The 25,724-nt window shown below is 52.7% G+C and overlaps 1 protein-coding gene across 3 annotated transcripts in view; it reads right to left on the bottom strand.

Annotated features, from left to right (window-relative positions):
• Positions 1-25,724, bottom strand: part of LOC105479612 (acyl-CoA thioesterase 7) — a 134,530-nt gene that overhangs the window by 88,569 nt on the left and 20,237 nt on the right. The window contains exon 1 of one of the 3 annotated variants that reach the window (XM_011737681.3): positions 8,583-8,703. The exons of the other annotated variants lie outside the window; for them this stretch is intronic. Within the exon in view, the coding sequence (XP_011735983.1) occupies positions 8,583-8,602 (20 nt within the window). The 5' untranslated portion in view covers positions 8,603-8,703. Of the gene's footprint in view, positions 1-8,582; positions 8,704-25,724 lie in introns of those variants that run through there. 3 annotated transcript variants of the gene reach the window in all.

Here is a 25,724-nt window from a genome sequence, read left to right as displayed (position 1 = left end):
CAAGGCCATTTAGGCCAACTGGCTTCTGGCCCTGAGGTCAGGCAGGGCCCGAGGTTCTGCAGGAGGTTCAGGACAGCGGCCTGTGGAGCAGGAAGCACGGCGTGACACACGGCGGCCAGGGGATCCCCAGAGCACCCAAGGAGCCTCATTTGGCTTCTCGAGTGTTCACGTTGAAATACCTCTGTTTTTAAAAATTGAACTTACTCTATGAAAGGTTTTTGGGTTTTTTCATCTGAGTTACCAGGTAGCCAATTATAAGTCACAAAATGATTCTATCAACCTCTTCCCTTTGTTTTCCACTTAGTAGGAAGGGCCTTCCCTGCACCAGCTGCAGGGGGCAGAGGGTCCCTTTCCACACAGGCCTGTCCTGGAGGCACCAGCCAAGGCTGTGGGTGGGTGCGGAGAGCAGGGCCCAGCCCCTGGTTCTAGACACTGAGGAAACATCAGCCCAGCGTTTCCCAGGAGCACCAGAGCCGCCCGCCACAGCAGCCTGAATGACCGCTGCAGGCCTCACTTTGTCCATCTGTGAAGTGGCGCCACACACAGCAGGTTGGCCCCCAGGAATGACACAAGGCCAGGGAGAGGAGGCGCGGGCCAAGGGCTGCAGAGCAGCAGAGGAAGTGCTTTCATGCGGCAGGCACCGGAGACAGGACAGATAAGCGGGTAGTCTTTAAGACAGAAGGCCAGGGACAGTGCCTGAGGCCCGGGGAAGAGCCTAGAGACACCTGGCAACAAAGTGAGGACTCGGCACTTGGCGCTGTGCCATCAGGAGTACATGCCAGGAACTGCAGACTGCATACCAGCCGGCTGCCACAGGCCTGGCCACCTTTCTTTGGCACCTCGGGTCCTGCACCAAGGACCATCCTAACTCCCCAACTGACCACCCAGGAAGCCAGCCCCTGCCCTTAAGGTCAGATACAACTCTCCCCCATAGGACTTTACTCCTGCCTGGGGATTGTGCTGTCACCTCCAATGCATGAGGCCCAAAGCCCAACTCACTCACCCCTTCCCTCTTCCCAAATCAGACACCTTCCCTCCAAGCCGGGGTAGCCAGTGAGTCAGGGAGTCCCCGCCTCAGCTGGAATTCCTTCCCAACCAGCTGCTCCACACCTGGCCCCTCCCTCTTCCCCTCCCTACCTCCCTCATTCCTTCCAAACAGCTTAGGAGCAGCTGGGTCCAGCCAGCCTCCAGGACCCATACACAGCTCTGTCACTCTCTCAGGCCCTGCCCCATGGCCTGGCCAAGGCCAAGCGTGTCCATCCCAGGACAGGGTCCATGACTGCCTCCATCTCCAGGCAGGCAGGGGTGACAGCCAGAGGAGCCAGGGAAGCAGCTGCCTCTCACTGGAGACTTTGTTTTCCCATTTCTAATAAAGACACGGGTACCGAAAGCAGTTCACGTTCCTCTTCACTATTTTTTTGTTTCTTGAGACAGGGTCTCACTCTGTCACCCAGGCTGGAGTGCAGTGGCACGATCTCGGCTCACTGCAACCTCCGTCTCCTGGGTTCAAGCGATTCCCCTGCCTCAGCCTCCTGAGTAGCTGGGATTATAAGCACGCGCCACCATGTCTGGCTAAATTTTGTATCTTCACTAGAGACAGGGTTTTGCCATGTTGGCCAGGCTGTCTTGAATTCCTGACCTCAGGTGATCCGCTGTTTTGGACTCTTAAAGTGCTGGGATTACAGGCATGAGCCACCGCACCCAGCCCCTCTTTACTATTAAAAAACTGAAATACAGGCTGGGTGCTGTGGCAACTAGAGAGGCTGAGGCAGGAGGATCACTTGAGCCCGGGAAGAGGACATTGCAGTGAGCCATGATTGCACCACCGCACTCAAGCCTGGGCAACACAGTGAGAGGCTGTCTCAAAAGAGAAAAGGAAAATTGAAATATATTTGGCTGCCGGGTGCAGTGGCTCACGCCTGTAATCCCAGCACTTTGGGAGGCTGAGGCGGGCGGATCACGAGGTCAGGAGATCGAGACCATCCTGGCAAACACGGTGAAACCCCGTCTCTACTAAGAAAAAAAAAAAAAATTAGCTGGGCATGGTGGTGCATGCCTGTAGTCCCAGCTACTCAGGAGGCTGAGGCAGGAGAATGGAACCCGGGAGGTGGAGGTTGTGGTGAGCCGAGATTGCACCACTGCGCTCCAGCCTAGCGACAGAACGAGACTCCATCTCAAAAAAAAGTAAACAACCTTGCCCTTTGCTGTCCAGCAACTCAGCAGATTCTTGGTCCCTGCGTACCATGTGGACTTCATACCTCTCCTCCTTTGCAGAACGGAGCAGAAGGTGGGAGCGTAGTCCTGGCACTGGACTCTCTGGCTTTGAATCCTAGTTCTGGCACTTAGCAGCTGCAAGACCTTGGACAGATTATTTAACTTTTTTTCTGTTTGAGTTTCTTCATCCAGAAGATGCGGGTAGTGTACTTACTAGACATAGAGTAAGGATGAAGTGAATGGGACAAGTGCTTAGAATAGGGACTGCACATCATAAATAATATATGTTTTTAAAAGAAAGAAAGAAAGAAAGAAATATATTTGGCTGCCAGGCGAGGTGGCTCACACCTGTAATCCCAGCACTTACAGAGGCCGAGGGGGGCGGATCACTTGAGGTCAGGAGTTCAGGATCAGCCTGGCCAAAATGGTAAAACCCCATCTCTACTAAAAATACAAAAATTAGCAGGGCGTGGTGGTACATGCCTGTTATCCTAGCTAGTCAGGAGGCTGAGGCAGGAGAATTGCTTGAACCTGAAAGGCGGGGGTTGCAGTGATCTGAGATCACGCCCCTGTACTCCAGCCTGGGCGACAGAGTGAGACTGTCTAAAAAAAAAAGAAAGAAAAGAAAAGGAAGGAAAGAAGGAAGGAAGGAAGGAAGGAAGGAAGGAAGGAAGGAAGGAAGGAAGGAAGGAAGGAAGGAAGGAAGGAAGGGGAGACAGACAGACAGACATTTGTCTATCTCTAGGATTCCTGGGGTTAAAAATTATCTAAAAATAAAGACACGTGAACACCACACAGGCCAGCCCGGGCAGCGGCACAGGCCTGGCCCCGTTCTGGAGGACTGTTTGCGGCTGAGTCTGACATGTTATTCCTCCCCCAGCCCCCATCACACTAACCTGCACTTCTAAGCCCTCCTCTGATCCCAGAAATTTCAAGGAAAGACAGAAAGTTGCCTGGGGTGGGATCTTTCCTACGTGGCTGCCTTCTCTCTCTGGGCCTGGCCCCGAGTATCCCCCACTCCATCTTCCACCTGCTGGGTCCTGGCAGCCAGTCACCTGGGCTGACTGCATGTCTGGAATGTCACCCGCGCCCACAGTCCCGCCCTTTTTCTGTTCCAGCTGCTCCTGTCCAAGATCAGAACCATGTTTGTCCAGTCCTTGTAGCATGAGTGGCAGGTGCTGGGGCCCAAGGCTAATGGACGCAGATGCTGCCAACCCCCTCTCAGCCGCCCCACTCTTGGCTGGTGTCCCCTCTGGAAGTGGCATCCAGCTGATGATGAGGGCTCTGAGGAAGCTGAGCACACATGGGTCAAGGTGCCACTCCCAGAAGGGTGCCACTCCTCCTGATCTCCAGGAAAGCTTCCCAGAGGAAGTGACACGTTAGCCAACTCCTAAAGGGTGAGCCAGGAGCAGAGGTCCGAGAAGGTTACGAGGAGAGGGAATGTTCGGGGCCCAAGGCCAGGAGTGCCCGGCGAGCTCTAGAAACAGAAAGCAACCCCACAAAGCTGGCGCATGGCCCAAAAGGGGATGAAGAAGAGATGGCCTGAGACAAAGTCTGGATCCATCCTGAAAGGAGGGGAGGCTGGGGAGGCTGAAGCCCAGGAACCAATCAAACACTTTGGGGAGGTCACCTCCCATGACCTCTGCACTGGCCTCTCACCCCCCATGGCCTCTGCACTGACCTCTCACCCCCATGGCCTCTGCACTGGCCCCTCGGCCCCATGGCCTCTGCACTGGCCTCTCACCCCCCATGGCCTCTGCACTGACCTCTCAACCCCCATGGCCTCTGCACTGGCCCCTCGGCCCCATGGCCTCTGCACTGGCCTCTCACCCCCCATGGCCTCTGCACTGGCCTCTCAACCCCCATGGCCTCTGCACTGGCCTCTCAACCCCCATGGCCTCTGCACTGACCTCTCACCCCCATGGCCTCTGCACTGGCCTCTCACCCCCATGGCCTCTGCACTGGCCCCTCGCCCCCATGGCCTCTGCACTGGCCCCTCGCCCCCATGGCCTCTGCACTGGCCCCTCACCCCCATGGCCTCTGCACTCGCCTCTTGCCCTGGCTCAGATCCTAACTAGCCCTGACCGCACAGCCCCAGGAGTGGCTCTTCCTAAGCAGGAGTCTAGCCAAGTCACTCCTTTATCCACACCTTCCAGGGCCCTTCCTATCGACAAAATAAAGACTTAACCTCCTAGTAAGGCATCCAGAGCTCTCAGGGATCTGGAACTTTTCCACCTCAACTCTCACTGCCCTGCGGGGCTCAGAGCTGCACCTGCCAGAACACTGCTGTTTACCAGGCACACCTGGCCCTTCCCACTGTTCTACCTGTCCCAGCAACATCTGACCCGCCCTTTGTGAAGGACAGGGCACCATTTACGAATAGGGGAGTGTAAGCCAATACCCCCTCACAGAGGGCACCCGACACCACCCTCCCAAACCTCAGAGGCACAGGGACACCCTGACCCAGGATTCCACTCGCAGAAATCTACCCCACAGCTGTTTCCACACATGGTTAAACCAAGCACATGCAAGGGTACTCACTGCACAGCCATGTATAACACAGGACACGTGCCAGCGCCTAGATGTCCACATAAGGACATAAAAGTAACAGCCACACATCGGAATATTGCTCAGCCTTGCACGAGGAGTAGGAACCTTCTCAGAGACCAGCTGTCAGGTGAAAAACAGCGAGGCACACACTCATGGGAGCAAGGTGACCACCCGGGGTGCAGGGACGACCATTCCAGGAAGGAGGTGTGGGAAACCAGAGGCCTCCATGGCCCCCAGAGGAAGAAACAAACTACTGAGCAGAGACCTCGGTGAGATGCCTCTGTGTCTTTCGGATGCCTTTAAACCATCTCGACCCGTTCAAATTAATCAGTGGTCTTTGAAAATGCTTCAGCCGGGCGCGGTGGCTCATGCCTATAATCCCAGCACTTTGGGAGGCCGAGACAGGCAGATCACAAGGTCAGGAGATCGAGACCATCCTGGCTAACGTGGTGAAACCCCGTCTCTACTAAAAATATAAAAAATTAGGCAGGCGTAGTGGCGGGCACCTGTAGTCCCAGCTACTCGGGAGGCTGAGGTAGGGGAATGGCCTGAACCCAGGAGGCGGAGCTTGCAGTGAGCCAAGATCTCGCCACTGCCCTCCAGCCTGCGCGACTGAGCAACACTCCATCTCAAAAAAAAAAAAAAAAAAAAAAAAAGAAAAGAAAAAGAAAAGAAAAAAGAAAATGCTTCAAGGCACAGCTCAAAACTCAGATCTCATCACACACCAGAGGCTGGCCAGCATTCATCCCAAGAGCGCCTGCAGCAGCGGCCCTGGGGTCCAGCCCATCGCTCTGGGGCCCAGCCCACCGCCCAGCAGGACAGCCTCAGCCTGTTCTGCAGTGGGAGTGAGGCAGGGGATGCATTCCCGGAGTGGAAAGGGTGGGTGCCTGGAACAATCGACGGGAGCCTGGCAGAGAGAGGAGTTGCTCCTGTCCCCTGGCCTCGCAGCAGACACCCTGAGGGCTGGCCATGCCTCCTGTGCCCTGGGTGGAGCCTGAGTACTGGGTTGAATTGTGTCCCCCAAAAGATATGTTTGAGAACCCCAGAAACTATGAATGTCACCTTACTTGGAAAGAGTTCTTTGCATCCAGATACAATCAAGATGAGGTCGCCGTGACTTAGGGAGGGCCCTAACCCAACAACTGGTGTCCTTATTAGGAACAGGGAAATCTCGACATGAGACACAGGAGGTCCAGATGAAGATGAAGGCAGAGACGGGAGCGTGGCCCTGCCCACCGCTGGGTCTCCAGCCTGAGGAAATTGCTTCCAGTTGTCACCCACCACCTGGTTTGTGGCCATGCCCAGCGGCCTCTGCTGCTCCCAAAGAAAGCAGCACTGAGTGGCACAGCGGAGCCTCGAGGCAGCAGCGGCAACGCCCTCAGCTCCGCTCAACACCCTCAGCCCAGTTCAGCATCCTCAGCCCCGCTCAGCACCCCTCAGCCCAGCTCAGCACCCTTAGCCCTGCTCAGCACCCGCCACCCACACCTGGGCAGCCCCGGACAGGCCCCTGTGCAGTGACCTTGGCAGCAGCCCTGCAGGGCACTGAACCCTGCCTGCCCCTTCTACAGCCCAGCACACGGCCAGCTGGGAGTGCCACCAGTGTCTCTGACTCTGACATAAAAATGTCAGTGCTGGCCAGGCGCAGTGGCTTACGCCTGTAATCCCAGCACTCTGGAAGGCTGAGGCGGGCGGATCATGAGGTCAGGAGTTCGAGACCAGACTGACCAACATGGTGAAACCCCATCTCTACTAAAAATACAAAAAAATAACTGGGCGTGGTGGCAGGCTCCTGTAATCCCAGCTACTTGGGAGGCTGAGGCAGGAGAATTGTTTGAACCTGGGAGGCGGAGGTTGCAGTGAGCCGAGATCACGCCATTGCACTCCAGCCTGGGCCACAGGGTGAGACTCCGTTTCAAAAAAAAAAAAAAGGGCGATGACTATACTTTCATGGTCGGGTGTGATGGCTCACGCCTGTAATCCCAGCACTTTGGGAGGCAGAGGCAGGTGGATCACCTGAGGTCGGGAGTTTGAGACCAGCCTGACCAACATAGAGAAACCCCGTCTCTACTAAAAATACAAAATTAGCCAACCGTAGTGGCACATGCTTGTAATCCCAGCTACTTGGGAGGCTGAGGCAGGAGAATCGCTGAAACCCGGGAAGCAGAGGTTGTGGTGAGCCGAGATTGCGCCCACTGCACTCCAGTCTGGGCAACAAGAGCAAAACTCCGTCTCAAAAAAAAAAAAAAGTCAGTGTTAAAATGAAAACATTACTGCGTGAAACCCAGGGTAACCAGGGGTAGGTGAGCCTTGCTTCCTTTACTCCACAGTGGAAGCTGAAGTGCCCACCTGAAGGTGCACAGCCAGGTAGGGGTCTGGGGTCCAGGTGGGTCAGGACGGGGCCTGCAGGGCAGGCAGCTCATTACTTCCCCCTTCTGACAAAGGCCTCAAATCAGAGGTCAAGCACCAGGTGCGCGTGCTCCACCCTCACCTCAGCTGGAAAGCTGGGTGGGACAGAGGTGTCTGGGCAGATTGTTCCCGATCATGGGGCCGCAGCTGCCACTCATGGCTGGGGGCCACCACCTGGGGCTGCAGACACTCAGAGCTTCCTGCAGGAGCTCAGCAGAGGCTGCCTTGGCCAGGAGTAGACAAGGGACAGGGGTTGCCGTTCCTGGAAGAAAAGGAGAAGCGGGTCTCCTTAGGCATGGGGAGACGGGGGCCTCACACCAGGCAGCCTTGAGGGACAAAACAGGTGTTTGGATGAGCATGGGGCCTCAAAGTCCAGGCAGAGGCACACGTAAACGCCTCCTCTATCCATGGGGGACTCTGCCAAATGGAAGCTCAAGCAGCCCTGCTTCTCCTTTTTTTTTTTTTTTTTTGAGAGGGAGTCTCACTCTGTCACCGAGGCTGGAATGAAGTGGTGTGATCTCAGCTCACTGCAACCTCTACCTCCCGGGTTCAAGCGATTCTTCTACCTCAGCCTCCCAAGTAGCTGGAATTACAGGTACACGTCACCATGCCCGACCAATTTTTGTATTTTTTAGTAGAGATAGGGGTTTCACCGTATTGACCAGGCTGGTCTCAAACTCCTGACCTCAGTTGATTCACCTGCCTTGGCCTCCGAAAGTGCTGGGATTACAGGTGTGAGTCACCGCGCCCAGTCCCTGCTTCTCCTCTTTGACTTGCTGCCTAAGGCAGTTCCGGCAACCTATAGACGCGCCACTGCATCCCAGAAGAGGGAAGCGTGGGAGGGAGGGCTGGGCCAAGGAAAGTTCCAGCGACACTTCCAGGCCCCCAAGCAGGACAGGGGAAGAGGCCGACAATGGCCCTGAACTCCCAGCCTCCATTTTGGCCAGGAGCAGGGGACTGACCCAGGAGGCTCCTTGTGCAGCCCACAGCGCCCCCTCCACCGCAGATGGGAAGCTCAGCAGCACTGGGAAACTGCAGCAAACCCAGCAGCGAACCCAGCCCAGCTGGCAGGAGCAGAGGGAAGCCTCAGGAGCAAGGCCAGAAAGAAAACCAGGTGCCTTTCTCCCCGGGGACTAGAGCAGGCAGGGGAGTGCCCTGGTCCCTGTCAGGGGCTCCCAGCTTACCCAGGCCTGCACTTCCTGTCCCAGCTTCGGCTGACCTCCTAACCTTGGGGGTCAGTAAGAGCTGGGCCAGGCGGGTGCCCTACTGCCCTTCTTGGCTGCATGATACCAGCCAGACTGCTGGGCACAGGGGCCGAGTTCCCTCTACCCAACCCTCCCCTCCAAATGTCCCCAAACAATCCACCCACAGTGGCCCCTGCATGACCCAGACATGCCCATGACTGGCAGTACCTGCTCAGCTGGAAAGCCATGGTGGCTAGGACATCCCAGGATCAGATGCAGAGAAAGGCGAGGGAGCGGGAAGCATCACACAGTCCCTGCCTGACCCAGGACTGTCCCAGCTCCCCGCCACACCGGGCTTGGTGGGGAGCACCCCCGACCCCCAGCTTCCTGAGCTGCCCGATCTGGCCAGGAAGAGGCTGCCTCGCCAATCCAGAGCGTCTACCAGAAACCAGTCGTCATAGAAACCTTGCTTTATAAATAATTACAGAAGAAGTAATTCTGTGAGCTCTTCCGGCTGCCGTGCCAGGAGATCAGGAAGGCAGAGGGGCCGCTGCTGAGCAGCCTCAGGGAAGCGGTTGTGAGGCTCTGCCTTCTCTGACAGGGCACAACACAGCCCCTTAGTCTTTCTCCAGGGTCTCAGCCACAGCCAGGCCTGGCCCTGTTGCCGCCTTCTAGAGCTCCCTGAAATGTACACAGGGGAGGAAGGTCACAGGCCAACAAGGACTCCAACAGGTCCAAGCCTGCATCCTGCTGATGGAGCTGGCAACTAAAGCCTGTCCCAAGGGCCAGCTCCCTGGCTGAAGCAAAGTGGACAGGCGGTCCAGCCTCCCCGCTCCTCAGGCCACACCCCTGTCCTTCCCCTGTCCCCCTCTTCCTCCCTCCAACCCCCGCTTCAGAGGGTGCCCTGCCTGTCCTGGGGCCCAGCAACTCCGCTACCCTTCCTCCACTCCCGCAGGCTCTCAGGCTGCCAGCTGCTACCTGTGGGCCCTGTGCCCCCGCACCTGTACTCTCTTCACTCTGCCTCCCCTTCTACTGGGTGTCAGAAAGAAAGAGGCCAAACAATCACGAGGCCAGGGTGCAGGCTACAGGGGGCCCAGTGCAGGAGGCGGGATGTGTTATCACCACTACCTCCCACAATGCTGCCCCCACCAGGGCTGCTTTCCCAGGAATCCTGTGACCAGCAAGGGAAATGGAAAGTCCCCAGCCAGAGCGCAGGCCGCACAGCCGACTCAACCAGGCTGGACCCACGGGCCTCTCAGGGTGGGTCGCCCCGGCCTGGCCCCCAACCTCTGGGCAAGTTCCACACGTTTAGTTGTGAAAGAGAAAGTTAGGGCAGAGAGGGCTGATTAGGCAGACAGCCACTCCGGCTGGAACAGAGGGTCCTTATCAAACTTCCACATTCTATCTAACCAGCCGGCAGGCAGTGCTGGAGGGCTTCTGAGCCTGGGAAGTCACTCTGGTAAAAGTTAAATAAGTAAATTATTACCAAAAGGAGGCTGGGTACGGTGGCTCATGCCTATAATCCCTGCACTTTGGGAGGCTGAGGCAGACGGATCACGAGGTCAGGAGATGGCTAACACCGTGAAACCCTGTCTCTACTAAAAATACAAAAAATTAGCCAGGCATGGTGGCGGGCACCTGTAGTCCCAGCTACTTGGGAGACTGAGGCAAGAGAATGGCGTGAACCCGGGAGGCGGAGCTTGCAGTGAGCCGAGATCACACCACTGCACTCCAGCCTGGGCGACAGCGAGACTCCATCTCAAAAAAAAAAAAAAAAAAAAAATTATTATTACTAAAGGGTAAGTCCTTTCACCTACGCGCAAAAAGAAAGAGAAAGACATTTTCAGCTTACAAACCCCACGCACGCTGGGTCCCACAGGGAGGCTGGTGCTGCCCCCACCCAGGAATGTTTAATGTCTAGAAGCTGGAAGAGGAGGGGATTCTAAAGGGATCCCACTGACCCAAAATGTCTCCCTGGAGGGTAAGTCAGGGGGCTGAGTCTGGCCCAAGCCTGGCAGCTAACCCTGGCTGAAAATGCTCCCTGAGCCCTCCCCACCCAGGCAGCCTGTCCAGGCCCAGGCCCAGGCCGTCAGCCTCCTCAGCCTCCTGGCTGCCCATCTAGGCCCATCATCCTGAGTAGCTGGCATCCCAGGGCCAGGGGTCTTGAAGCCACAGCACCTCCCACCCTGGCACACAGGACAGGTCCTCCCAGATACACTTCCCTCCCCTGACCCCAAATAGCCCATTGTTCCTCTCAGCTCCCAACTCACTGTTTGGCCTTCTCCCCAAAACAGGCCCTGTTGACTTCCTTTCTGAGGACGTTTAGTGACAAGCTTCTCCAAACCAGGAGCATCGTCTCCCCATGTCTCCCGTCGGCTCCCTCCAGAAGCTGTAGCCAAATGGAACTCAAGGAATGAGCCCGGGCCCCAATACTGTGCCCTTTGGACTTGGCCTCATCCCTCCAGGTGGGCATTGCTGCCTCCCTAAGCAACCCTTCCAACTGGTCCAAGCCCAGGTGTGCTAGGCCCACCACCCACCCCAAATCAGTGAGGACCTACCAGGCTTCCATAGCAACACAGGTTCAAGCCACAACCAGACGGTCCCGCAAAGAGGGAGGACTTGTCAGATAGCTTAGCCTTATGAGCACATAATCTCAAAGAAAAAAAAACTCAAGGTGCTACTTCCCATCTACTAAATTAAAAATCATTTTAATTGACAAAACGAGATGTCTAGAAATGTTCATGGCAGCATTATTCACAACCTCCCAAGGATGGAAAGAACCCGGTGTCCACCATGGATGGGTAGGTAAACAAAACGTGATAAATCCATACAATGAGATATTACGTGACCATAACAAATGAAGACCTACAGATCCACAGTAACGCACGGACCAGCCTTGAAACCACGCTGGGTGAAAGAAGTCAATCGCAAAAGGTCACGTGCCGTTTGATTCTGTGTATATTAAACGTCCACAACAGGCAGATCTACAGAAACAGAAAGTCGGCTGGTGGGGGGCAGGGGTTGGAGGACGGGAAATGGGAGTGACTGCTAATGCATGCAGGTTAATTCCGGGGGTGATGAAAATGTTCTGGAATTAAATTGTGCTGGTGGCTGCATAACCTTGTGAATCCACTAAGGTTCACGCAGAATTGTACAATCAAAAAGGGTGGACTTCATTAAGTTACAGCTCAGGAAAGCTGTTATAAACTACAAACAAGACAGGGTGGGGTAGCTCATGCCTGTAATCCCAGCATGTTGGGAGGCCGAGGCAGGTGGATCACCTGAGGTCAGGAGTTTGACACCAGCCTGGCCAACATGGTGAAACCCCACCACTACTAAAAAAAAAAAATTAACCGGGCATGGTGGTGTGCTCCTGCAATCCCAGCTACCAGGCAACGTGAGGCAAGAGAATCACCTGAACCCAGGAGGCGGAGGTTGCAGTGAGCCAAGATCACGTCACTGCATTCCAGCCCCGGCAACAGAGCGGGACTCTGTCCAAAAAAACAACAACAACAAAAACAAACAAAAAAAACTACAAACAACCGGATGCCAGAAGCTGCGGCCCCTCCCTCCACCAGCACTGGCCATGTGGGTGACGCATGGCAGGAGCACTGGAAACACTTTGCCCCAGAAAGGCACTCCCAAAATCTAGTCTAAAGAAAAACACATACAGCTTGGCAGAGACCTGCAGCCGTGCCATCTCTAAACCCAAACCAAGTAGAACTGGGTCAGTAGGCTGTGAGCATCCCTAAAAACATGCTTGAGGTTGTGTTTGGTTTCTACTTTTCCGGGGAAATGACCCACAGTTTTCTGCAGCTTTCGAAGGCATCTGGAAGCTAAAAAGTCAAGACGTGGGCTGGGCACGGTGGCTCATGCCTGTAATCCCAGCACTTTGGGAGGCCAAGGCGGGCAGATCACCTGAGGTCAGGAGTTCGAGACCAGCCTGGCCAACATGGCAAAATTCCGTCTCTACTAAAACTACAAAAATTAGCTGGACATGGTGGTGGGCACCTGTAATGCCAGCTACTTGGGAGGCTAAGGCAAGAGAATCACTTGAACCCAGGAGAAAGAGGTTGCAGTGAGCCGAGATTGTGCCATTGCACTCCAGCCTGTGTGACAAAGTGAAACTCCATCTCAAAAAAAAAAAAAGGAAAAAAAAAAAATCAAGAGGATGGCAGCACTTCTTCCCCCATCCCTCCCACACCTGCCCAGGCAGCCAAGCATATAGCAAGAAGGTAGGAAATGAGACAGACGCCTAGAACTCAAAAGCACACCGAGCCCAGCGCATCAGAGGGCACTCAGAAGAGAGAATTCAAGGAGAACTCTGCATCGACGCGCCCTAGAATGGGAGGCCACATCCCTCTCCCCAACCGAAACTCACCGCCTCATGCTAGAGGAAGCTGGTAGGGTCAGAAACTTACATCCAGGCTCCAGAAAGATCTCTCAGAGTTCAATGTGAAAAAAACAAATGACCTTTGGCTAAGCACGGTCATGCACGCCTGTAATCGCAGCACTTTGGGAGGCTGAGGTGGGCAGATCGCTAGAGCTCAGGAGTTGGAGACCTGTCTAGGCAACATGGTGAAACCCCATCTCTACCAAAAATCCAAAAAATTAGCCGAGCATAATGGTGCGTACCTGTGGGCCCAACTACTCAGGGGGCTAAGGTGGTAGGATCGCTTGAGCCGGGAGGTCAAGGCTGCAGCGAGCCAAGACTGCACCACTGAATTCCAGCCTGGATGACACAGAGAGACCTTGTCTCAAAAAAGGCCAGATGCAGTGACTCACATCTGTCATCCCACCACTTTGGGAGGCTGAGGCAGGAGGATCACTTGAGCCCAGGAGTTCCAGGCCAGCCTGGGCAACAAGAGGAGACTCCATCTCTACAAAAAAAGAAAGAAAAGATGTTCAACATCATTAGACATTAGGAAAATACAAATTAAAATCACAGTAAGATACCACTACACACCTATCAGAATGGGTGAAATTAGAAGCCTGCACCAGATGTTGGCGAGGGCGGGGAGGAACTGAAACTCTCGTCTACAGCAGCTGGAAACACAAAATGGCACAACCACTTTGGGAACAGTTCGGCAGTTTCTTAAATAGTTAAACATACACCCACCATAAACACAGCCACTGTACTAGTATTTATTTCTACTCATATTTACCAATAAAAGCATATGTCCCTATAAAGACTTGTAGATGAATATTCATAGTGGTTTTCCATGTAACAGCCCAAAACTGGAAACAATGCAAACGTTCATCACCGGATGAACACATTGTGGTCTATCCATACGATGCAGCACAATAGAAAGGAATGAACAGGTGGTGGCTCACGCCTGTAATCTCAGCACTTTGAGAGGCAGAGGTGGGCGGATCACGAGGTCAGGAGTTTGAGACCAGCCTGGCCAACATGATGGAACCCTGTCTATACTAAAAATACAAAACATTAGCTGGGTGTAGCTGGGCATGGTCAGGTTCGGTGGCTCACACCTGTAATCCCAGCGCTTTGGGAGGCCAAGGCAGGTCAGGTGGATCACCTGAGGTTGGGCATTCAAGACCAGCCTGACCAACATGGAGAAACCCCATCTCTACTAAAAATATAAAATTAACTGGGCGTGGTGGTGCATGCCTGTAATACCAGCTACTCAGGAGGCTGAGAAAGGAGAATCCCTTGAACGCGGGAGGCAGAGATTGCAGTGAGCCGAGATCGTGCCATTGCACTCCAGCCTGGGTGCAGAGCGAGAGACTCTGTCTCAAAATAAAATAAAATAAAATAAAATAAAATAAAATAAAATAAAATAAAATAAAATAAAATAAAGCCCAGCGTTTGGCCGGGCGCCGTGGCTCACGCCTGTAATCCCAGCACTTTCGGAGACCGAAGCGTGCAGATCACGAGGTCAAGAGATCGAGACTAGCATGGCCAACATGGTGAAATCCCGTCTCTACTAAAAATACAAAAATTAGCGGGGCGTGGTGGTGCTCGCCTGTAGTCCCCGCTACTCTGGAGGCCGAGGCAGGAGAATCACTTGAACCTGGGAGGCGGAGGTTACAGTGAGCCAAAATCACGCCACTGCACTCCAGCCTAGGGACAGAGCAAGACTCCGTCAAAAAAAAAAAAAAAAAAGAAAGAAAGGAATGAATGACTGATACACGCAACTCTGTGGATGAATCTCCAAGTAATCATGCTAAGCGAGGGAGGCTGGACAAAAAGAGAACATACTGTGCAAGTCCATGTTTATAAACTTCGAGGAAACACAAACTATAGTGACAGAAAGCAGATCAGAGATTGCCTGGCGGCAGGTAGGGACAGAGAAGCAGAGGGCCTCAGCAGGGTGACAGGCCTGTTCATGGTCTCGATTGCGGTGAAGGCTTCACAGGCTCACACAGGCATACCTCAGAGACATTACGGGTTTGGTTCCAGATCACCGCAACAAAGCATACACCGCACTTTATAATAAGTCACATGTTTTTTTGGTTTCCCAGTGCACGTAAAAGTTACGCTGTAGTCTATTAAGTGTATAATAGCAATATGCCTAAAGAAAAAAGTATATACCTTCATTTAAAAATACTTTATTGCTAAAAAATGCTAACAATCATCTGAGCCTTCGGTATGGTATTCTTTTTGCTGGCAGAGGGTCTTCTCAATGTCGATGGCTGCAGACTGATTAATATGTTTTGTGGGTTTTTTTTTTTTTTTTTGAGACAGAGTCTTGTTCTATTGCCCAGGCTGGAGTGCAGTGGCACGATCTTGGCTCACTGCAACCTCTGCCTCCTGGGTTCAAGTGGTTCTCCTGCCTCAGCCTCCCAAGTAGCTGGGATTACAGGCACATGTCACCATGCCCGGCTAATTTTTTGTATTTTTATTACAGACGGGGTCTCACTATGTTGGCCAGGCTGGCCTTGAACTCCTGACCTCTGGTGATCTGCCCACCTCAGCCTCCCAAAGTGCTGGGATTACCACCCGGCCTACAGACTGATTAGGATGGCGAATGCTGAAGGCTGGGATGGCTGTGGCGGTTTCTTAAAATAAGACAACAATGACATTGACCACATCAATTGACTTCTTTTCACAAAATATTTCTCTGGGCCGGGCACGGTGGCTCATGTCTGTAATCCCAGCACTTTGGAAGCCCGAGGTGGGAGAATCACTTGTGCCCAGGAGTTCCAGACCAGCCTGGGCAATAAAAGGAGATCTTGTCTCTATAAAAAGTAAAAATTAAAAAATTATCTATGCATGGTGGCATGTGCCTGGGGTCCCAGCTACTTGAGAGGCTAAGGTAGGAGGATCCCTTGAATTCAGGAGGTCAAAGCTGCAGTGAGCTGTGAGGGTGCCACTGCACTCCAGCCTGAGTGACAGAGCAGGACCCTGTCTCAAATTAAAAAATAATGAGGCCGGGCGCAGTGGCTCAAGCCTGTAATCCCAGCACTTTGGGAGGCCGAGACGGGCGGATCACGAGGTCAGGAGATCGAGACCATCCTGGCTAATGCGGTGAAACCCCGTCTCTACTAAAAAAAATAGAAAAAACTAGCCGGGCGAGGTGGCGGGCGCCTGTAGTCCCAGCTACTCGGGAGGCTGAGGCAGGAGAACGGCACAAACCCATGAGGCGGAGCTTGCAGTGAGCTGAGATCCGGCCACTGCACTCCAGCCTGGGCGACAGAGCGAGACTCCGTCTCAAAAAAATAAATAAATAAATAAATAATAATAATAATAATGAAAAAAGGCCAGGCACGGTGGCTCAAGCCTGTAATCCCAGCACTTTGGGAGGCCGAGACGGGCGGATCACGAGGTCAGGAGATCGAGACCATCCTGGCTAACACGGTGAAACCCCGTCTCTACTAAAAAATACAAAAAAAAACTAGCCAGGCGAGGTGGCGGGCGCCTGTAGTCCCAGCTACTCGGGAGGCTGAGGCAGGAGAATGGCTAAACCCGGGAGGCGGAGCTTGCAGTGAGCTGAGATCCGGCCACTGCACTCCAGCCTGGGCAACAGAGCGAGACTCCGTCTCAAAAAAAAAAAAAAAAAAAGAAAAAAAAATGAAAAAAAAAGATTTCCCTGTAGCGTGCAATGATGTTTGTCAGCATTTTACCCACAGTAGAACTTACTTTTTTTTTTTTTTTTTTTTTTTGAGACAGAGTCTTACTCTGTCCGCCAGGCTAGAGTGCAGTGGCATGATCTTGGCTCACTGCAACCTCTACCTCCCAGGTTCAAGTGATTCCCCTGCCTCAGCCTCCCAAGTAGCTGGGACTACAGGTGTGCACCATCGCATCAGGCTAATTTTTTGTATTTTAGCAATCCCAAAGTGCTGGGATTACAGGTGTGAGCCACTATGCCCAGCCCAGTAGAACTTTTAAAAGCGGAGTCAGACCAGGCACAGTGGCTCACGCCTGTAATCCCAGCACTTCGGGAGGCCAAAGTGGGTGGATCACTTAAGGTCAGGAGATTGAGACCATTCTGGTTAACACAGTGAAACCCCGTCTCTACTAAAAATACAAAAAAAATTAGCTGGGCCTGGTGGCAGGTGCCTGTAGCCTAGCTACTTGGGAGGCTGAGGCAGGAGAATCACGTGAACCCAGGAGGCGGAGCTTGCAGTAAGCCAAGATCGCACCACTGCACTCCAGCCTGGGTGACAGAGCGAGACTCCATCGCAAAAAAAAAAAAAAAAAGGCCAGGCGCGGTGGCTCACGCCTGTAATCCCAGCACTTTGGGAGGCCAAGGCAGGCGGATCACGAAGTCAAGAGATCGAGACCATCCTGGCTAACATGGTGAAACCCCGTCTCCACTAAAAATACAAAAAATTAGCCAGGCATGGTGGCGGGTGCCTGTAGTCCCAGCTACTTAGCAGGCTGAGGTAGGAGAATGGCCTGAACCTGAGAGGCGGAGCTTGCAGTGAGCCAACATCTCGCCACTGCACTCCAGCCTGGGTGACTGAGCGAGACTCTACCTCAAAAAAAAAAAGTGGAGTCGTGGAGTCAGTCCTCTTAAAACCTATGTTATTTTATCAGCTAAGTTTACAGAATATTCTAAATCCTTTTGTTACGGGATCTTTGGGGTGTCCCTTTTCTGGCCAGGAACCTCTGTGTCTTGTGGCACCTTTGCCCAAGTTTTGCTGGGGCCCACTGGGCTTGTTCCAACCACTCAGTCTGGCAGACTGCGCTTGGCTTATGCTACCAGCCTGGGGCTTCCACGCCTGCCAAGGACAAGCCTAGTGTGGAGCAGCGAGCAGTGTGTGAGCGAGCGTGGGGTCTGGCTACTGCACAGTCAGACACGCCAGCTGCCGCTGCAGGGCAGACAACTCCAGATGCTGGCACAGGCGCTGGTTCTCTGCAAGGCTGCACCTGGACCAAGCACATCGCAAGCAGCTTGCCCAGCTGGCACAGGGGAATGCAGTGGTGCCTGGAAGCTTGGTGGGTGATGCCAGGAACTGCAGGGCCCCAAAGAGGGAGTCACAACCCTGGCTCAGGGAGCACCCAGGTCTGGACTCCCCAAACAGCGACAGCTCTTCTCTCCTTCCCTTCGCTGGCAACACGGCAAGCAAGGGGCATGTTTCAGCCCTGTTTGTTACAGCTCTTTCAGCCTCACCATGGCAGGTCCCGAGTTCTTGCCCTGTCACTGGGAAGAATGAGTACACAGCCAAATGGAGAGTGAGCAAGACAAAGAGAAGCTTTATTGAGTGAAGGACAGCTCAGAGGAGACCCGTAGTGGGCAGCTCCTTTCCACAGTCGGGTCATCCCAATGAGTGTTCAGCTCTCAGCAAAGAGGGTAGCTCCTCTCTGCAGCTGGTCGTCCTGTCATCTTTCTGTCCTCTGCTCTAGTCTGGCTGAGTCCAGGGTTTTTATGGGCCTCAGAGTGGAAGAAGCATGTGCTGACTGGTCCAGGGATGGGCCAGGGAAAAGCACCACAAGTTTCCCCTCTGGTCCTTGGGGCTGGCTGGCCAGCCCCCAGGCTTCAGGCTCTCCCCAACCAGACCCCTCCTACCCAGAAGCCTGTCTGTCTCCCACCACTGTTCATGGCATCCAGGCTGTTTGTGCCAGTCTGTTCTCAGCCCCTATTCAGCCTCCCTCCTATGCTTGTCGGTGGCCAAAGTCCGAAGGGCGCCATCAGCAAGGTGGGTGCAGTGGCCACACCGCAGTCCAGGTCCCCGAAGTGAATTCTGCTCCCACTTCCCACCCCGGGCCCTGAAGCATAACCCAAGCTCTGCATCCCAGCCCCCACGCTCCTTATGCAGGTGCAGCATCACCCCAGGCCCAGCTCCACCTTGGGGCTCCTCTCTGCCTGCACCTCCATGCCCAATCATGCTGCTTCCCCACCAGCAGGCAACTCAGCCTGGCCCCACTGTGGTGGCCCCCAGGGCAGCGGGCTCTGGGAGACTCCCAGGGGCAGGCTCCGGGGACTGTCTGTCTCCTCTGCACACCCCTCCCCACTGTGACAGCAGGTGAGAGCTGTGACCCGGAGCCAGGGTCTGGAGTGGCAAGTCTCCAGGCCTGGGAGCGGGTCCCGCTTGGCTGCACAAGGATGGGAGCAGTACAGTCAGCTGCCCAGGGAATGCGGGGCACAGGGGACCCACTGCTGCCACTGCTGCTCCCACAGCTGCTCCTGCCACCACTGCTTGCACCACCCCACTGCAGCCAGCGTGAAGGCAGGGGTTGCTCCAGATGGCCCACCACTGCCATTACTTTCTTGTCATTTCAGCAATGTTCACAGCATCTTCGTCAAGACTAGACTCCATCTTAAGAAACCACTGTCTTTTTTTTCTTTTTTCTTTCTTTTTTTTTTTTTTTTTTTTTGCTCTATTGCCCAGGCTGGAGTACAATGGCACAATCTTGGCTCACCGCAACTTTTCCATTCCTGGGTTCAAGCGATTCTTGTGACTCAGCCTCCTGAGTAGCTGGGATTACACATACATATCACCACATCTAGCTAGTTTCTGTATTAGTAGAGAAGAGGTTTCACCACGTTGGCCAGGCTGGTCTCGAACTCCTGACCTCAGGTGGTCCACCCACCTTGACCTCCCCAAAGTGTTGGTATTACAGGCGTGAGCCACCACACCTGGCCTACAAATATTTTTTTTTTTTTTTTTTTTGAGACGGAGTCTCGCTCTGTCGCCCAAGCTGAAGTGCAGTGGCGCGATCTCGGCTCACTGCAAGCTCCGCCTCCCGGGTTCACGCCATTCTCCTGCCTCAGCCTCCCGAGTAGCTGGGACTACAGGCGCCCACAACCGCGCCCGGCTAATTTTTTGTATTTTTAGTAGAGACGGGGTTTCACCATGGTCTCGATCTCCTGACCTTGTGATCCGCCCGCCTCGGCCTCCCAAAGTGCTGGGATTACAGGCGTGAGCCACCGCGCCCGGCCTTGGCCTACAGATATTCTTAATGGCATCTCGAATAGTGAATGCTTTCCAGGAAGTTTTCAATTTACATTGCCCAGATCAGAAGAATTGCTATCTAAGGCAGCTAGAGCCCCATAAAATGCAGTTCTTTTTTTTTTTGTTTTTTGTTTTTTTGTTTTTTGTTTTAGAGAATGAGTCTTGCTCTGTCGCACAGGCTGGAGTACTGCAACCTCCACCTCCTGGGTTCAAGTAATTCTCCTGCCTCAGCCTCCCCAGTAGCTGGGATTACAGGCACATGTTGTCACATCCAGCTAATTTCTCTTTTTTTTTTTTTTTTTTTTGAAATGGAGTCTCGCTCTGTCGCCCAGGCTGGAGTGCAGTGGCATGACCTCGGCTCACTGCAAGCTCCGCCTTCCAGGTTTATGCCATTCTCCTGCCTCAGCCTCCCGAGTAGCTGGGACTACAGGCGCCCACCACCACACCCAGTAATTTTTTGTACTTTTTGTAGAGACAGGGTTTCAACGTGTTGCCCAGGCTAGTCTCAAACTCCCGAGCAAAGGCAATCCGCCTGCCTCAGCCTCCCAACGTGTTAGGATTACATGTGTGAGCCACCACATCCGGCCCAAAATGCATTTCTTAAACAATAAGAGTTGAAAGTCAAGATTACTCCTTGATCCATGTTGCAGAATGGATGCAGAGTTAATAGGTGCTATTATCCACTTTGGTTTGGATATGAGGATCCCTAACCTCATGTTGAAATTCGATCCCAATGTTGGAGGCAGGACCTAATGGGAAGTGTTTGGGTCACAGGATGAATCCCTCTGGAAGGGCTTGGTGCCATCCTTATGGTGATGAGTGAGTTCTCGCTTTACTAGCCTCTGGGAGAGCTAATAGTTAAAAGGAGCCTGGCACCTCCCTTCTCTCTCACTTGTCTGGCCATGTGATCTGCACACATCAGCTTCCCTTCCCCTTCTGCAGCTTGAGTCCCTCAGCAGAAGAAGATGCTAGTGCCATGCTTCCTGTACAGCTTACAGAACCATGAGCCAAATAAAGCTCTTTCCTTCATAAATTAACCCAGCTTTGGGCATTCCTTTATAGCCACATGAATGGACTAAAGACGGCAGGCATGAAAACAAAATTAATCTCCTTGTGCATCTCCATCAGAGCTCTTGGGTTACCAGGTCTATTGTCAATGCACAGTATTATTATTATTATTATTATTATTATTATTATTATTATTTTGAGATGGAGTCTTGTTCTGTCACCTGGCCTGGAGTGCAGTGGTGCAATCTCAGCTCACTGCAACCGCCACCTCCCTGGTTCATGTGATTCTCCTGCCTCAGTCTCCCAAGTAGCTGGGATTACAGGCATGCATCACCATGCCCGGCTAATTTTTGTATTTTTTTTTTTAGTAAAGATGGGGTTTCACCATGTTGGCCAGGCTGGTCTCAAGCTCCTGACCTCAGGTAATCCAGCCACCTTGGCCTCCCACAGTGCTGGGATTACAGGCATGAGCCACCACGCACAGCCAATGATCAGTATTATTTTGATTTTTTTTTTTTTTTTTTTTTTGAGACAGAGTGTCACTCTATCCAGGCTGGAGTGCAGTGGTATGATCTCAGTTCACTGCAACCTCTGCCACCCAGATTCCAGCAATTCTCCTGCCTCAGCCTCCTGAGTACCTGGGATTACAGGCGCCTGCCCCCAGCACCTGGCTAATTTTTGTATTTTTAGTTAGAGATGGGGTTTCACCATCTTGGCTAGGCTGGTCTTGAACTCCTGACCTTGTGATCCACTTGCCTCGGCCTCCCAAAGTGCTGGGATTACAGGCACGAGCCACTGCACCTGGCCTGATCAGTATTACTTTGAAAGAAGTATTTTTTTCTGAGCAGTAGGTCTCAACAGTAGGCTTAAAAATATTCAGAAAACTATGCTATAAACATATGTGCTGACATCCAGGATTTGTTGTTCCATTTATAGAACACAGGCAGAGTAAATTCAACATAATTTATAAGGACCCTAGGATTTTCAGAACAGTAAATGAGCATTGGCTTCAACTTAAAGTCACCAGCTGTATAAGCCCCTAACAAGAGAGCCAGCCTGTCCCCCCACTTTTTTTTTTTTTTTTTTTTGAGACAGAATCTCACTCACTCTGTCATCCAGGCTGGAGTGCTGTGGTGGGCGTGATCTCAGCTCACTGCAACCTCTACTTCACAGGCACAAGCGATTCTCCTGCCTCAGCCTCCTGAGTTGCTGGGACTACAGGCACATGCCACCACACTCAGCTAATTTTTGTATTTTTGGTAGAGACAGGGTTTTGCCATGTTGGCCAAGCTGGTCTCAAACTCCTGACCTCAGGTGATCTGCCTGCCTCAGCCTCCCAAAATGCTGGGATTACAGCGTAGTCACCAGACCTGGCCTGTCCTTTGAAGACAGGCATTGACTTTTCCTCCCTAGCTATGAAAGTCCTACATGTTATCTTCTTTCAACAGAAAGCTGTTTCACCCACACTGAAAACCTAGGCAGGGCACAGTGGCTCACGCCTGTAATCTCAGCATTTTGGGAGGCTGAGGCAGGTAGATCATTTGAGGTCAGGAGTTCAAGACCAGCCTGGCCAACATAGTGAAATCCTGTCTCTACTAAAAATAAAAAAATTAGCCAGGCATGGTAACGTGTACGTGTAGACCCAGCTACTCGGGAGACTGCGGCAGGAGAATCGCTTGAACCTGAGAGGTGGAGGTAGCAGTGAGCCAAGGCTCCGCCACTGTACTCCAGCCTGGGCAACAGAGCAAGACTCTGTCTCCAAAAAAAAAAAAAAAGAAAAGAAAACCTATTGTGTAGCCACCCTCATCGGTGATCTCAGCCAGATCCGGATAACCTGCTGCAGCTTCTCCATCAGCACCTGCTGCTCTACCTTGTACTTTTATGTTATGGAGGTGGCTTCTTCCCTTCAACCTCATGAACCAACCTCTGTTAGCTTCACACTTTTCCTCTGCAGCTTCCTCACCTCTCTCAGCCTTCATAGAACTGAAGAGAGTTAGGGCTTTGCTCTGGATTAGGCTTTGGCTTAAGGGAATGTTGTCGCTGATTTGATCTTCTCTCCAGACCACTAAAATTCTTCTCTGTTATCAGCAGGAAGGCTGTTTTGCTTTCTTATCATTCATATATTCACTGGAGTAGCACTTGGAACTTCCTTTGAAGGACTTTTCCTTTACATTCACAATTTGGCTAACTGTTTGGCACACAAGGCCTAACTTTCAGCCTATCTCAGCTTTCAACATGCCTTCCTAAGTTTAATCATGTCCAGCTTTTGGCTTTTTTTTTTTGAGAGTCTCACTCTGTCACCCAGGCTGGAGTGCAGTGGCACGATCTTGGCTCACTGCAACCTCCCCCTCTGGGTTCAAGAGGTTCTTCTGCCTCATCCTCTGAGTAGCTGAGACTACAGGCGCGTGTTACCACACCTGGCTAATTTTTTGTATTTTTAGTAGAGATGGGGTTTCACTATGTTGGCCAGGCTGGTCTCGAACTCCTGGCCTCAAGTTGTCCGACTGCCTCAGCCTCCCAAAGTGCTGGAATTATAGGCATGAGCCACCGCACCTAGCCTCAGGTTTTTGGCTTAAAGTGAGAGATGTGTGACTCTCTCCTTCACTGGAACACTTAGAGGCAGGGTAGTAATTGGCCTAATTTCAAAATTGTTGTATCTCAGGGAATCAGAGAGCCCAAGAAAAGGGAGAGAGATGAGGAAACAGCCGGTCAGTGGGGCAGTCAGAACACACGCAACATTTATCAATTTCATTTGCTGTCTTACATGGACGCGGTTCACGATGTCCCAAAACACCTACATTAGTAACACCAAAAACTACTGGTCATAGATCACTATAACAAAGATAATAATGAAAAAGTTTGAAATATTGCAAGAATTACCAAAATTATGATATAGACACACTACATGAGCACAGGCTGGCCGAAAAAATGGTGCCAGTAGACTTCCTCAATGCAGGGTTGCCACAATTTTTTTTTTTTTTTTTTGAGACAGAGTCTCGCTCTGTTGCCCAGGCTGGAGTGTAGTAGCATGATCCCGGCTCACTGCAACCTCTGCCTCCCAGGTTCAAGTGATTCTCCTGCCTCAGCCTCGGGAGTAGCTGTGACTACAGGCACATGTCACCGTGCCCAGCTAATTTTTTATATTTTTAGTAGAGATGGGGTTTCGCCATGTTGGCCAGGCTGGTCTCGAACTCCTGACCTCAGGTGATCCTCCTGCCTCGGCCTCCCAAAGTGCTGGGATTACAGGTGTGAGCCACCACACCTGCCCCAAACTTTCAATTTGTAAAAAATGCAGGACCTGGCTGGGTGCAGTGGCTCACGCCTATAATCCAAGCACTTTGAGAGGCTGAGGTGGGTGGATCACCTGAGGCCAGGAGTTTAAGACCAGCCTGACCAACATGGTGAAACCCCGTCTCTACTAAAAATACAAAAATTAGCTGGGCACGGTAGCAGGTGCCTGTAATCCCAGCTCTTTAGGAGGCTGAGGCAAGAGAACCGCTTGAATCCAGAAGGCAGAGGTTGCAGTGAGCCTGGGCCACAAAAGCGAAACTCCATCTAAAAAAAAAAAAAAAATGCAGGACCTGCAAAGTGTAATGAAAGGAAATCTGTCTGTGTCTAGGTCAAAACTGATCAAACTGAATACTTTCCATATGTACAGTTATAGAAATTATTCCTGTATAACTCTGTTTAAATAAGTATCTCTTCCACCTCCCACCTCTGACTTTTAGAGAATCAAATATCCATGGCAAATGCATTGGGCTTGTTTCTACTTGAGGCACCTACTCTGGGCAAGTTTCCTGGAATTCTGCCATTCTGCAAGGGAAGGTAGCAGCAAGGGCAATGAAGTCACCTGAGGACAGAGGCCTGGTCCCCATGCTGGCAGCTGCTCCCAGGTCCCTCAGCCGGAACAGAGGCAGGAGGCAGGTGGCCAAATGGCCCTGGGAGCTCTAGTTAGGGAGTCACTAAGAGCCCTGTCCAACCAGGCACTGGTTAAAGCCCTCCCACAGGCCCATGGGGACTGAAGGCATGCCCCTCAATGGGCAGACCAGCAGGCCCTGAGGACTTCCAGAGTATGGGGCCAGTGGGTCAGTACGGCCACCCTGAGTCTCACTCTCCAGATGTCAAGGAAGATGCCCTGAACACACTGGGCGTGGGGCCTGTGGGGAGAAGCTGAGCACTACTGTGCGGGGTCCAAGGACTCTGCTTTGCCCAACATCCTGGAGGTCAAGCACCAACACCCTGCCACGCACCACCTGCAGGCCGCACAGTGGATGAGGGGCAGGTGGAAATGGCAGAGGAGATAAGGTCTGCACTCTACTGGGGTCCCTGCCCCACCTGCCACACACCCCTAGGTCACTGCGCCTGGAGGGCCCCAGTGTCTTCACCTGTAAATGGAGGGTGAACTGCCAAGCTGAGAGTTCTCCGTGGCTGGGACACCCTACACTATTCCACAGACTCCCCCATCGAACCCAGGACAAGCCCCAGCATCAGTGAGCCCCTGGGTCTCGGCCAGTTGAAGGGAATAACCACGTCAAGAGTCAGAGGAGAAAAACCAAGTTTGGCATCTGCTGCAAACGATGGCTTCCCTTGTTCATCCTGATCGGTTACATGGCTGAAGTTCCCACTTTATTGATATTAAGATTTCAGCTCCAGGCCGGGCGCAGTGGCTCACGGCTGTAATCCCAGCACTTTGGGAGGCCGAGGTGAGCGGATCACAAGGTCAGGAGATCGAGACCATCCTGGCTAACTCGGTGAAACCCCGTCTCTACTAAAAATACCCAAAAAAAAAAATTAGCTGGGCGTGGTGGCGGGCGCCTGTAGTCCCAGCTACTCAGGAGGCTGAGGCAGGAGAATGGCGTGAACCCAGGAGGTGGAGCTTGCAGTGAGCCAAGATTGCACCACTGCACTCCAGCCTGGGCAACAGAGCAAGACTGCCTCGGAAAAAAAAAAAAAAAAAGATAATGGAGACAAGCCATGGACTGAAGAAAATGTCTACAAAAC

The sequence above is a fragment of the Macaca nemestrina genome, chromosome 1 (assembly GCF_043159975.1).
Source record: "Macaca nemestrina isolate mMacNem1 chromosome 1, mMacNem.hap1, whole genome shotgun sequence".
In the NCBI taxonomy this organism is placed as follows: domain Eukaryota; kingdom Metazoa; phylum Chordata; class Mammalia; order Primates; family Cercopithecidae; genus Macaca; species Macaca nemestrina.
Note: the sequence above shows the minus strand (reverse complement) of the source record. Positions and strands in the feature narration are given on the sequence as shown.